Genomic DNA, 14,665 nt, shown 5'->3' with positions numbered 1-14,665 from the left:
GATAGCTTCTAGAGGAGGATCGTCTTTCTCAAATTATGTGTTTTGATCTATTCGCCATTGTTGAGAATTTTGGAATATAGTTGCCCAGCATCATGATTGAGAGACCTAAGGCAAAAATGGCTGTTTCTTACCGGTATGGGCTGGGCCCTCCTCCCTTAATGCCTTAGTTTTGGGCCTTCATTGTCCAGATTATCCTTACAGTTATGTGAGTTACTGAAAAATGTAATTTAAAGTGATATATTTTTGTCACACAACCCCTAACAAGCTTCAAAGAATTCCCTCATCATCTCCGTCCCTCTCCCTTATGTGTCTCCAAAAAAGTCTCCCTCTATCTCTGTCCTTCTCACTCCTCTCCCTTGTGTGTGTTCAAAAACACAATGGCAAATTTCCAATAAAAGCAGCAGGTCTTTGGACAGCAAGCAAGCATCCTAGTAAAAAGCTCATGCAACCAAGCAAGAATAAGAGAATGATAGATCATAGATAGATGCTTTCATTTTCAGTCACCTTGAAAGCAAATGCAGTGATGCACCCAGAAATAGCAAACACACTCATTTGCAAGCAGGAAACTCACAGAGAAAAATTACTCAAATGAAAATAGTTGAGAGTAAACAAACCCCATTCAGGCATAGATTAATAAGCATGCACATCAACACCATTACATTGCTGACTTATGATTTATGTATGAAAAATCCTTAAAACAAACTTTGGATGACAAAGATTCCTGCACTGGGGTGTTATCTGTATATAATCCCTCATTCTCCAAACTCTCTCAGTTACATATATCGGAAAGATGCCCTTCCATTGAACATCTAGCCAAGACAACCATTTTTGGGGGATGTAAAATAGTGCATCAGCCACATAAAGGTAAATGTCATCAACTTGACCAACAAATAATATCATACCTGATAAAAGCAGCATAATTTGCATAGACACTTCTGCGCATTTCCTCGGCTGAAGCCTTTTTTAGCATAACAAGCTCTGAACATAAGTTTCTGATTCCCTGCACCAAAACACACAACTTCAACCCCACAAAATGGAACAAAATGGTCCCGAGATGGAACAAAATGGAACATAAGTTTCTGATTCCATACCAGAATGGAACTTGCTTATATTTCGTAAAGTAGAATGGTTCTTCCCACCACCACATAATGTTGACTATTAATAGAAGCTAACAGAGCAACTAGCTTACAATCCACTTGCTCTTTATACACATCAACTGTTGATAGAAGAATGGCCAACCTAATGTTTGTAGCCTCCTAAACAATAGGCAAATGCCAAATCACTGCCTCCAAATTGATCCTTGAAGCATGTAATGCTAACTGAAGGCTGCATATGCTACTCTCACCCATCAAAACCTGATCCAAGCACAATCTTGTCTACACCTTTGTTGTATTGCTGCATCACAGCTTGTAGATTGGTCCTTGGAGCATATGAATGCAAAGTGAAGGCTGCATATGTCACCCACCCATCACAAACTGATCCAAGAAGGCTCTTGCCTATGATCATTAAGGCATTGCACACATGCTCCTAAGGCCTAAGCCCACAATCCCCAACCACCTCTATCTGTTCCAGAGGCATCATGAATCTAACTCTAACAAGACAAAGCAAGTTTCTTGCTGATTTCCATGGCTCAATTACAGTCATTGCATGTTTATTACATCCCAAGATTCCAGAAACATGACTAAAAAGTGAGCGGAATTAAAGATGAAGTGGCCCAATGAGTTTGCATAGACGATTCATTTACGAGTTTTACTTATTGAAGTACTGAACTGAATTAAAGATGAAGTGGCTCTATAAGTCTGTATAGACTAGTCACAGCCAAGCAATATACAACTCCCTTTATCGCACACCATAACCTCAGCAGTCTACACGTGTTGAGAAACCCTTCACCCGCAGTTTGCGTTTCTACGCTTTTTGTTTAGGATTTACGTTTAGGGTTTGCAACCCCAAAAAGGGGCACCACCCTAGACTAACTGTGCCTATTTATAGGCCACTCTCTCACTCATTCTTCACGGCTGATTCATTTAGTCCGTCACCTCTTCTCTCTAGCCTCTCCACTGCCCTCACACCCCTTCATGTTGGAAAATGGCAGCCAGCTATGGAGAGAGAGAGAGAGAAGAGACAATGAAAACAAGAGAGTGAGTTGAAGCAAAAAGAAAAGAGTGTACTTGCTAGAATGAAAGATAGAGTGAGAATACAACTTATGTTTAGGTCAAGGGTTGACCTAAGCAGCCTTCGACCAACTAACTAGAGTTAGGTTTATTTTACTCTAGAGCCTAGTGTCACTACTTTAAGTTTCTAAGACGCTAGGTGTACACACCTTACATTGACACTTTAATAAGTGTCCACACAACACAAGTTACATTGGGCACTCCCCATAGAATCGGCAAATTCTAACACCCCCCTGCAGTGCCAATCTGATGAAGTACAAGGATGATCAATCACCAAAGGGTAACAAGTTTAAGGACTTTCGAAAAGCCTCAAACTTCTCACGTAGTAGTGCCTTGGTCAAAATGTCTACAACATTTTTATGTGTGGGTACATACATCAAGCTGATCTCTCCCACATAGCATCTCTCTCTCTAACATAATGGTAACGCACCTCTATGTGTTTCGTGCGAGCATGAAACACAAGATTTTGTGCTACTGCAATAGCACTGTGACTATCAGAAAGAATGGGTGTAGGACCCTCCAATGGTAAATGTAGATCACCCAAGAATCCGCGCAACCATACACATTCCACTATTGTCGTGAAGGCTGCCCTACACTCAACCTCACAAGACAAGGTAGCCACTGTAGGATGTTTCTTGCTTAGCCATGAAATGCATAAACAGCCTAGAAAGAAACAACGTCCACTAGTAGACTACCTAGTGTTTGCATCACCAACCCAATCTAAATCACTGTAAGCCTGTAAGTGCAAGTCTTCCCCCTTAGGAAATAATAATACATGTGACTGTGAGTACCTTGCAAATATTTGAAGATCCGCTTAATAGCTTGCCAACGTATGGTCCGTGGGCTATGCATATACCTGCTCACTTGAGATACTGCATATTGAATGTCAGGGCGTGTGTTGCAAAGATAAATAAGACAGCCAATAGCCGTAAATTGCAACATCGCACATCTCTTCACCATCATGCATAGACAGCTTTAAGCCTGGCTCCATAGGAGTGCACATAGGTTTGCAATCTTGCATACTAAATCTATGTAACAACTTATCCACATATTGTGACTATGACATGATGATACCATGCTAATTTTGGGTGAATTGAATCCCCAAATGATAGTGTAGACAGCCCATATCTAACATAGCAAATGCATGTTTTAATTCAGTCTTAAAATCTATAATTTTTTCTTCTGTAGGTCCAATGAGCAGCGTGTCATCTACATAAAGAATGATAATCGGCAAGTCCCCCCCCCCCCCCCCCCCATTCTTAATGTACAGAGTGGGAACAGTTGGACTATTTTTTAACCCTTTGCTAGCCAAATAAACATCAATTTTGGAGTACCATGCACGAGGACCTGTTTGGGACCATAAAGAGCTTTATGCACCTTGCATACCATGTGCTCTTTCCCTTTAACCACAAACCCTGGAGGTTGTGACACATAAGCATCCTCGTGCAAATCCCCATTCAAGAATACTGTCTTAATGTCCAATTGATGTACTTTCCAGCCATAATTTGCAGCCATAGCAATCACACATCTCACCATACTCATACGAGATGTAGGAGCAAATTCCAGAAATTTCAAGAAAACACCAAATCTGAAAATTAGGGTTTTTGCACTTTTTAGGGTTTGCAGAAATTGGTGGGCAGGACTGAGGAAATGGTGGGTAGAGCTGAGAAAATGGTGGGCAAAGCTGAAAACAGTAGCAGCTCTTCCAAAACAACAGCTCCTCAGGCTGCGTGTGGGACTGCGAATTGGACTATGTGCAGGGCTGCGCGCAGGCTGAAAACAGCAAATCTGGAGCAGATGACTGAGCTGGACAGATCTGGAGCAAATGGACAGATTTGGAGCTGATAGCTGAACTGGACAGATCTGGAGTAGACAAGAGACGGCTCACCTACAGCTCCTCCACTTCAGCAGCACCTCACAACAGCTGAAAACTCTTCCTCGAGCTGAGAACCAAGCTGGCAGCAGTAGGACCTTGGGCGGGATGGCACCGGCTAACGGTGGCTGAACGGAATCCGCGCGTACGAGCTACTCCAATACCAAATGTTGGAAAATGGCAGCCAGCTATGGAGAAAGGGAGGAGAGACAATGATAGCAAGAGAGTGAACTCAAGCAAAAAGAAAAGAGTGTACTTGCTAGAATGAAAGATAGAGTGAAAGTACAACTTATGTTTAGGTCAAGGGTTGACCTAACCAACCTTCCACCAACTAATTAGAGTTAGGTTTATTTTACTCTAGAGCCTAGTGTCACTACTTTAAGTTTCTAAGACACTAGGTGTAAACAACTTACATTGACACTTTAATAAGTGTCCACACCACACAAATTACATTGGGCGTTGCCGGCAAATTCTAACACTTCGAGAGGACATTGCGGTTCGTGATTCGTGGTTGTCTTCATCATCTACCTTGTGCTACGGCACCCTTGTTCCCTTGTATCGCATTCACTCCATGATTCAAAACTTCATCATTCCATTCATCAGAGTTTCTCCTCTCTTCTCTTCTCTTCTCCATGTTTGCCGAGTTCACTCCGTGTTCCTCTCCGCAAACCCTACTGTCTTGCTGGTACATCGTCTTTTGACATGGTATCAAAGTTGGATCTGCTCAAACAACGGCAAAGATCCTCCACTCCAGTAAGGCAAAGACCGGTGGCAGGTTCGGGCATCCACTTCTCTTATTCTCCACTACATCAACATCCTAACTAGCAACCGATCCCTCCTGCATTTGTTGTTTTCTAGCTTGCGTTCAAGGCTGCTACTACCACCTCCACCTCCCTACTCTGCTGGTAGCTCCTCCCTACTGGGAGCCTGTCACTACAGATTTTCTCTTTCCTCCTTGCTGTTGCTGTTGTTTTTCTCTCTCCTCAGTCTGTCATTGCAGATTTTCTCTCCTCAACTACATTTTTCTACCAGTTGCAACCTCTTACTATTGGTCGCATCCTCCTTCCACTTGTAGCTCACTTCCAGCCCTTCCACTACCCTCCTAGCCCTTGAGGTGGACATTGCAATTCATGGTTCGTGGCTGACCTCTTCCTTCTTCAACAAGGCACATTGGTACCCATGGCTTCTTTACCAACAAATGACCAGACTACTGGGTGCTCCTACTGTGGCATCACTGGACACACCACCGATGCCTATTGACTTCGACCTTTGCTCCCCCCCCCCCCCCGGAAGTATATGCATCTTCCACCAAGCACTCCTTGTACCATCTCCTTTCCAGGCCACAGAGATTGCTCTGCATCCGCTATTAGAGTACTATGCTCAACGCAATAAGACGCATCCAATGCGCACTAAGTCCTTTCAAGCACATGGAGGATTGATTGGCGCTACGACCTCCTGGAGAATGTCGCAATGCCAATGCCAATCTTCTCCCACCTATTTTCGGATACAATGGCTACCACAGCCCTAGGTTCTGTAGTCGACTCCATCGGGAGACAGTGACTATTTGATATCGTCTCCTTGTCAGTCCGCTCCTGAGAGAGAGAGTGGCTGCTTAACTCTTTCCTCTTCTTCAACTTCTCGGTCCGCTCCATTGAGAAGCAGCAAATGTTGCTCACTCATTGCTCAATCTCAGCCCCGACCCTTCACCCTCGCCTACTCAAGTTCGAGAGGCCACCTCTAGGAGTTCTTCACCACCCCAGATACCTTCTTCAACACAACCGGCAGCAGTTCCTTTATCCTCAGACATTTCGGAGTCCATGATCCCTGATTTTTTAAATTCCCTATCCACCTTAGAGGGGGATTCAGAGGGGGATGATCTTTCTTTGCTCTCCAAGGGGGCATCTACATCTACTGCGACTTCAAAGAGGACTCTTATTTCTCCAGTTTCAAAGGGTATCCCCACCCCCTGCTCAATCCTTCGCACACCCTAGCGGAGGCGTTTTACCTTCTTCTTCTACCCTTGGATGGGGTGGTTTCCTTCCAGCGGTCATCTCACCTATTGATACCCAGGATCTCGAGGATCTACCTAGATCAAGGCCTTGGAGGCTCAACGGCGACTTGGTGATAAGGCCTTCGTATTCCTTCTTGAATGGATGCACGGAGCTAGTGGCTTCTCGCCAGAGGTTGAGTTTCGAGTTCTCCAGTTCACTCTGTCTACTGTTCTTTACTGCAAGTTACCTTTCAGGTGGAAATCTTGGATCTTAGGGATCCTCTACATCTTCTTCCCCCTCTTCTTCTTACCTTGGTCACTTGATCAACATGGAACCAACTCTCGAGATCGAGTACGGGCATATCCTTATGGTTTTTAGCACCACACAAAGTCCGACATTCCTCCTCTGCATTGCATGTTTTCATCATCTTTGTACTAGGGCGCTTGGGCAAGTGAACAATTTTCCCACGAGAGACACTGTCCAAATGGCACCTACTGCATGAGCATTCTTCAGCATGTAGCATTCCATCTCCATTTCCCTCTTCTCTTCTTCTCCCTGTTTTCGATCTATCCTTCTGGGGATGAGCCCTGCTCCACTCCATGACAACCAATCTACGCAACTTAGCATAAGCCAAGATCTGCTAATGGCTGGAATACGCCCCGCAATCAATGCAAAGCGAGTATCATCACGAGGGCCGTTCCCCTACAACAAACACTGCATGGCTCACCTCACTGCACTCCTCGTCATATGCACTTAATAACCCACTGTGTAATCCCTTCCATGCGAATAGTTTTATCCTGCCTCATGGCTTAACCCTTGGTTCGCATTTTGCAGGTTCCCCTACGGTAGCAGTCATGGACCACATAGTGCAGTTGGCTTGCAAGGAAGCTCTCCGCCATCGAAGGAAGCATAAGGCACTAGCGCCCCCACCAGAACGCTACGTGCCTACTCTAAAAAGGTACGCGCCGAAAAGAGGCCCCAAACGACACCGCCCAGGACGCAGGCCGAAAACTCCCCAAGCCAAGAGAACGAGGGCTCAAGGGAGCACACGGGGCATGGTAACACCGACCGTGCAGGCCCCCACCAAATGCTTGGGCACCAAGTGCTCGAAAGAGGAGAGGGGAGCTCAAGACAAGCAGGAATTTAATGCAATGATCAAAAGCATTCTGGAAATAGTTTCGGCCAGGGACTACACCATTCAGGTCCCGGACGACATCTTCCCCACCCAGCTTCACAGGAGCCCCTCACTGGCACAACCTCAATCGCCCGACCACCCGAACTCGCCCCGCCTCGTACAAATAGAGTAGCTCCTATGATATATAAGCTGCTTAACAAAGGCCATCCTGCCATAACGTTTTGTCTTTAAATTGTTAAAGGGGCAGACTCCCCACCTGTATACACTTTCCTTACCTACTACTAATATATGCCACGTCTTTAACAAGCACCGGAATATGCATCGCGGTTAGTATTATAGAATTTGAATAAAGAAATATCTTGACGTGATTGCATCTGTTCATTGTACTTGATGCATGCGACTTACATCTACTCTCATGAAGTGACAAGTGGATGCAGGACGACGCAAGTCTTTGTGCGAAAGTGTTCAATGTCTAAGTCACCGCAAGACCACCAACCTCACAAAGAGCCGTGACAAAGTCGTGCTGCCGAAAGCGAAAATCACCCTTGCCAATCGCCCACATCGCATGGCCCAAAGCATAATCATAACCACTTTCTCTTTCTGTGTTACACTCTACACTGGGCACTCACAACAGCTGTTACCTCAATGGTACCAACATCGCACGTTCCAAGGAGGGTTGCAAAATCTCAAGTGTATCTCCCCATCTCAACAACTGCTTCTCTAACAACGAGGCAAAGGCCCAATCATCGTTGTAATATCCATTTCCTGAGCCTTCAAAGAAGCTCGACATTTCCCAACCCATTGAAAGGCTGATAGCCTCAACATATTGCAATGGTTGTACTCAGGTAAGTCCCAAAAAAAAAAAAAAAAAAAAAGAGACGAAAAGATAATAAGCACCCACAATCACAGCACAGCACCTAAGGGTCCTCAAATTAGGTATATCCAGTGACCTTGGTCGACTAGCTCCGTCCCTAGTCCCCTCCCCCTTTCGCATCACCCACAATTGTTCAGGGCACATCAAGGGCAGGACATACCCAGAAAGCCTGTCTTGCATATGGTTGGACTTGTCACCCTAACCCATTCACACAATTCCCTCTTGCACTCTGCCTTAGTATCATTGCAATTGATCGTGATAAGCACTGCACAAATGGCCATGAAACGTATACTGTACTCGTCAAGCAAGCCCAAATGCTACCAACCACTGAAAGTTCGGTGTCAATGTGTCCGATTATGCTACATCGTGCTATCACAATGCAAAGAATGTCTCATACACCTTCTTGTGTACTTCTCCTGAACACAGACAACTTTGCTTCATCCACATGTTGTTACGAGGAACCAGCCCGCGGTCTTCTAACTACATAATATCTAAGTATACACGAGCACTCACATAATATCTACACCGAAATATATACACAGTTTGGGTCCTCAAGTGCAGGACAATACTCTCAGCTTGCTAGAGTTCGACCTATCTCCCAAACTAATCAAACTACGTCTTGTGCATGATAAGAAGACTAGCACTAACCCCAGGGAGAGACCACATATTAGAGGTTTTCAATTGCAGGTATTGAAGACTCCACGAAAGTGTCGTTCGCTCTTCATCGACCCTCACCTTTGAATTCTTATCCTTTATCATCCTACAAGTCTGCCAAGAATCGTCATATGCAGAATCCCCAAAAACCAATACCTATGCCAGCCATCAGTGCAATCCCCAACAAAGAACAGTCCTATCACCACTTCAACAACCCTATCACCAGCCACCCAAGCCAACAACGTGCCCCAACGACCTTCCTCCGCACCACCACCAAAACTCCTCCAAGGCCAACCACAGCAATCCCTTCCACCCACGTCTTCGGTGCATGCCAAAGCCTGCTACCTCGATGATGAGTGCCATGGAACTAGCACTCGTCTAAGAGGGGGGTAATGTTAACCGTCAGACGAACAAGATGGAAAATCTGAAAAATCTAAAGCAAAAGACAAAGACCAAGGCAAAAGTGAAATGGAAGACGAAGGTGCGCCAAGAAAAATATGGAAGCACAAGAAGAGCACAAAAGTCATAAATAAAGGAAAAAAACGCACAAGAAAAAGCGCAAGACAATACTTTTGTAAAAGAGCACAAGCGCATCATGGTTTAATTTAAAAGGCGCTGGGTTCTCACCCGTGCAATTTGTAAAGGTAGATGGGAGGTAGAAAGGAAGCTAGGAAGATAGAATGACAATGGAAAAAATGACCTAGGCCACAGCCGGCCATGTAAAAAAGGGGATAAGGAAATGACCGCTCAAAAGGAATTTAGGGTTTTGTATATAAAGTTAAAAAGTGAATGAGAAGCTCATTCTTGTGTATGGCCAAAAGTAGCTCTCTTTTTCTTCTTCTTCTTCTTCTTCTTCTTCTTCTTCTTGCTTGCTTGCTTGAGCTTGTGCTTGAGAGAGGGAATGTGAGAGCGTGAGGGAGTGAGTGTGTGAGGATGAGGGACCGGGGAGGAGAAGCTCTCCATCTTCTCTCTTCTTCTCCTCTTCTCTTCTCTTCTCTTGCTCGCAGCAATGGAGCTTGGAGCGTGGAGCTTGAGGATGGAGCTTGCTTGAAGCTTGCACTTGGATCGTGGAGCTACCGGAGTGCGCGGGAGAGGAGGTAACTCGATCAGCATGGAGGTAAGCTCACTATACTCGTAGATATGGATGGCGCGTCGGCTATGTGAGAGGTAGCCATTAGTGCTCGGCTTGGACGCTTAAAACAATAAGCGATCCGTGGGTCTTAGCAATTGAGCGAAAGCTCCCACACACAAGTTCCAACTCTTCCTTAGTTGCTTCACAAGACCCCGTATCTTCCAAACATCAAGCGCATAGTGCCCCGACATCTTTGGTGAACCCGACATGAAGGCCAAGGTAAAGAGTCAAGTATGAATGCAGGTATGGGCATAAATGCACAGATACTTTTTGGGCAAGATATAGTGCAAGTCATGGAGTACCTGAAACCGCTACTTGAGCTTAGGTACATAGATGAGGCCATTGGAAAGCAACTTTTGGCTACATGTCAGATGCTCATTGCAACGTATAAGTCCCTGGTGACACAAGATGGTTCTAGGGATGAATAGATGCTTTGTATGCAAAAGATGCAGCAAGTGTTGGATGCCAATGTACAGATGAGTGAGCTTGGATACGTAACTTATGTCACTTATGAATTTTGGACAAAGCTTGTTAATCCATATAAGTATCAATATCAGCAATGGGAGAAACAAAGGGAGGAAAAACAAAGGATGTGGGAAGAGGAGCAAAGAAGAATGCAAATGCAGTCAAAGGATGAAGAACTTATAAAAGAAGCACAAGATTTTGTCCAAGTTTCACTACTTGCTACCGAGGCTGAGTGTAGATTTGCTACCAATGTTTCTAATGAGCCTACTGAGGTTATAATCATTCGCATGCCAAATACACATTCTCCCTAGGGTCAGCTCTACTCACAAGGTCAAGTGGAAAAAAAAAAAAAGACAATTGTGGCATCTTCTGCCAAGGCTGAGTATCGAACTCTCTATGACAGTACCACCAAGGCCATCTATCTAAGGAGTTTATTGGTAGAGTTATAGTTTCCATGCAAAATCCTGATAGTGATGACAACCAGAGCACCATCGTACTTCCTAGCAACCCTAGTTTTATTCAAAAACAAATCACATGAAGATTCAACGAGAGCAGGTGGACCTAGACACTATCCGCACAACGAGTTCGTGAAATCATCCAACAACTTCACTGATATATTAACCAAACCAAGTAACCGCTTGGTCCTCTAGTACCTCCTTCCTTGGATTGGCATTGGTACTCTCTCACCTTCAGCATCAACATAACGGGGAGAGGCCCCATAGCTTTCTCTTTTACCATCTAGTGGTGAAAAGGAGTAGCTACTTCTCTTGCTGCTTATGGGATTTTGACCTTCATCACTTCATTTTTATTATCCATATGTGCCTCGATTATGATGATTGTACAAGGGCGCTTGGGCAAGTGAACAATTTCACATAAGGGTACTATGCAAGTGGCACCACTACACTTTGCATAGTTTTCTATTTGAGTATGATACCTTGCATTAACTTTTACATCCTTATGCATTGGAATTATGTTTATGTACAAATAAGGAGCTTTGGATAGGGGGAAAACGTGTATGCAAGCACCCATACAAGGATGAAAACTCCTCGCACTATATTCACATAATTCCTTTTTACCTCTCCAAAAAGTTGTCAACTTTGAATCCATCATATTCGACTAAGACTAAAAAGCAAGTTTGCCAAGCACCTTGCCTACTAACGAATAGTCAACTAAGACCCAAGCGCTATTACAAGAACCCTAATCCTAGGCATTCTAATTGCCCCACATGTTGATGGGCTCATCGAAAGAGATGCCAAGAACACTACCAAACAATCCAACACCCCCCATGCAACTCAACTAGGAGATAATCAAAGAGGGATACTCATAAAAATGAGATTTATGTTCAAAATGTTTATACTATTATGAAAAGAGAAATGACCTTTCACTACTCTCCTTAAGGAATTGATACAATACAAAAAAGAATATTGATACTCAAAAATGTTAAATTTATACTCAAAATGTTTGTGAAGAAATTCAACTTTCCTCTGCTCTCCCCAATTTATGAATTAACATGACATTAAGGCTCACTCACACAAGGCAAAAAGCTACTCACATAAAGCAATAACATGGTTGATAAAAAATCACTTTGAAGAATAAAAACATGAGTTCATGAATAGAAGCATGCTTTTGAACTTGTTTCTATAAGCTTTGAACACATTGCAAGGTTGAGAGTGCCAAGAGCATGAGGAGAGAAGCAAAACTAAGTAGAAACATGTTAACGACTCCAAACATGCCTACTACCTTAGATGAATGTTCAATGATGGTCCTGATGATTGAATCCTAAGAATGTCTTGATGACATGGGCGTACACTGCACCTTGAATAAAAAGCCTTTTACACTCTAGTCTATCCTTTGCATGCACCCTATTTCCACTATCATAGTGCCAGTTTTCCTCAAACATTCATGGAGTTCATCTACTTCAACCACCTTGCTTACTCATCTCCATGAAAGCTGATTTCAAGTCAATTTTTTCTACACTGCATTCTCTAATAATCGGATTTTCCAGCCATTTTGCAATCAACCGCAGGACTATCAACAATCTTGTCTTTAGCTTAACTGAATGTACGTACTTGAGAGTACTACAAGTACGAGGAAAAGTGAGCCAAAAAATGGCTCAGAAAGTGGTCCCATGCACAAAGGCATTCAAGCAGTTTTACAAATGAGCTCTATAACTAGCTCACAGTTGATAGTTTCCATTAGAAACAACCTTGCTTGTTTCTAAGGACAAGCCAGGTGCATTCAATGGGAGATGTACAGAAAAATATGGCCAAATTTCATACATCTAGCGCATTGAAATAACTCTGTCAAATGAGACCCTTCACACACTCGGTTGGAAATAACTTCATGCAGTAGCCTGCATTGCTCACCACGCAAAGAAATGAAGGGCTTGTACCTGTTCACTCATCATCTGGCATCTAGACTGCACGTAGCTGTCAGGGTCAAAGGTGTCGACCTCAAAAGCCCTCCGTTCGTCTGTCAAAACTGTCGCCTCAAGATGTGGAACTTTTCCGTTGGCAAGAGCTGGAGCGTTAGCTTTAGAGCGCACAGAAGGCTTCAAAGAGCCCATACTCCCCAGACAATTCTTCTGATTGGATTGCCTTGAGTGGGATCAGAATACGTCTAAAGATTTACGACACAATCTTTGCTAGCAGTGTCGCCCCCACCTTCCTTTTGATCTGCTGAAAGGAAGCCTCCCTTGCGATCGCAACAGAACACGATCTCTGCACCTGTGCCGAAAACTTAATCCCCGTTGAATGGCAACCTTGTGAATAGCGATAATAGCTGAGAGGAGGTCGGCAGCATTGAAAATAATCCTTGAACAACGCTAAATCCGAGCTTCAATCGGCTCCAATACAGGAAATCTGCGTCGCCGGCTGCGCCAAAGCTTAAGCGCTGGCTATTATCTGGCTTCCAAGATCGGGGGAAACCCTAGAATAAACTTGCAAAGCTCAGAGGAATCGTCTGACGAACAATCGTCTGCAAAGGGGAGAGGTCCTCCACGGCGGGGGGTGAATAGGCGGCATGTATGTGGGGAAGCTGGATCCACGAGGAGAGTCTGGTCTGGGTATGGCGCCGATGCCAGTTCCGTGTGCGCGGGAGGGGGGGTAGAAGAGGCACAGAGACAGAGGGAGAGAGAGTATGGAAGGGAACGGGTAAAAGGAAGGAAAGGGGAGGGATCGAATGAAAGGGGAAAGTTTGGGTGAAGCAGAGAAGGCGTTATTTTAATGGAAAGACAGGTGACTGTAGTTTTGTTTTCGACTGCGCACCAAACAACGTCACACTTTTGGAACAGTCCAAGCGCCCACACGACTGCCAGCTGGCATGCTGACCAGACCACATGGCTGGAGACCCTCCCGCTGACGTGGAAGCTGCTTCGCAGCTTTACCCTGTCAACATATGAATCTTCCTTTTTACTTCTGGGCTTTTTGCTTGCAAGAGAAGGGGAAAACAAGCACACACCTAATGGATGGAATACCCCTTTGCAACACAATGCTTTGAAGGTCACTCAAGCATACAACTTTGTCCACGTCACACCTTGTATCTTAGGGCCAATTCACAACGGTCTGAAAGGACAAGGCACACCGAACATTCATGGGCACGCATCTTTTAGACTTAATTAGCAAGTTTTATTCCAAACAAAACCTCATGTGCACTCATCAATTGACTATTGGTAAGATGGAAAGACCGTTGAGTTTCTTTCAATAGCTCATTGGTGTAAGTCTTGATTTCAGCAAGGTGTCTAGTTAGCGATGCCTCAGGCGACTAAGACATGTCGATCAATTTTACTTGCCATGGACACTTTTGTGAGCCAGTTAGTTTTTGGCATGTCAAAAGCACACCTTGGATGCATCCTCAATCCACACATTTGTGAGCCAGTTAGTTTTTAGCACGTCAACAACACACCTTTGGATGCATCCTCTATCCAAATGTTTGTGACCCTAGTCTTATTCCTTCGCATTCTACAATTTTAGATTGTACTCCTACAGCTACTAGCTGGCCTAGCTAAGGTTGTCAATCAAGCCCCCAATCGCACTTCACTCTATTCGTATTATTGCAAAGCTTACGAGACTACGTCTCACTTATTTCACTATTTGTGAGCAAAGGGAAGCAACTGTGCTAAACTTTAGGCAAGTCATGTTAATAGATAGACAGAATTGCTAGAATAGAGACAAGGAACAAAGCCCTTTTTTTGGGTCAAAGTTGAAACACAAAGTGTCGCACAATTGCTTCCCTTTACTCACTAACAATGGATTTCACACACTCCACACATAATGATTTGTTTTTTTAAGCTACTTGAAGCTATGGCACAAATTCTTAGGTATTGAATATAAATGTTATGTGAGCCTAACAATTCATTATTTTGCATCTTC

General features: G+C 44.1%; 1 protein-coding gene across 3 annotated transcripts in view; it reads right to left on the bottom strand.

Annotated features, from left to right (window-relative positions):
- EXO84B (exocyst complex component 84B) overlaps positions 1-13,487 on the bottom strand; it is a 43,916-nt gene extending 30,429 nt beyond the window's left edge. For all 3 annotated transcript variants that reach the window (XM_087691765.1, XM_087691766.1, XM_087691767.1), the window contains exons 1-2: positions 12,688-13,487; positions 903-1,000 (exon numbers count right to left, since the gene is read on the bottom strand). In XM_087691765.1, the coding sequence (XP_087547891.1) occupies positions 903-1,000; positions 12,688-12,861 (272 nt within the window). In that variant the 5' untranslated portion in view covers positions 12,862-13,487. The remainder of the gene's footprint in view (positions 1-902; positions 1,001-12,687) is intronic.
- Between the last annotated feature and the right edge of the window lie 1,178 nt (positions 13,488-14,665).

The sequence above is a fragment of the Lygodium microphyllum genome, chromosome 13, assembly GCF_053477565.2.
Source record: "Lygodium microphyllum isolate KBCC chromosome 13, Lygodium_microphyllum_v1.1.10, whole genome shotgun sequence".
Taxonomy (NCBI): domain Eukaryota; kingdom Viridiplantae; phylum Streptophyta; class Polypodiopsida; order Schizaeales; family Lygodiaceae; genus Lygodium; species Lygodium microphyllum.
Note: the sequence above shows the minus strand (reverse complement) of the source record. Positions and strands in the feature narration are given on the sequence as shown.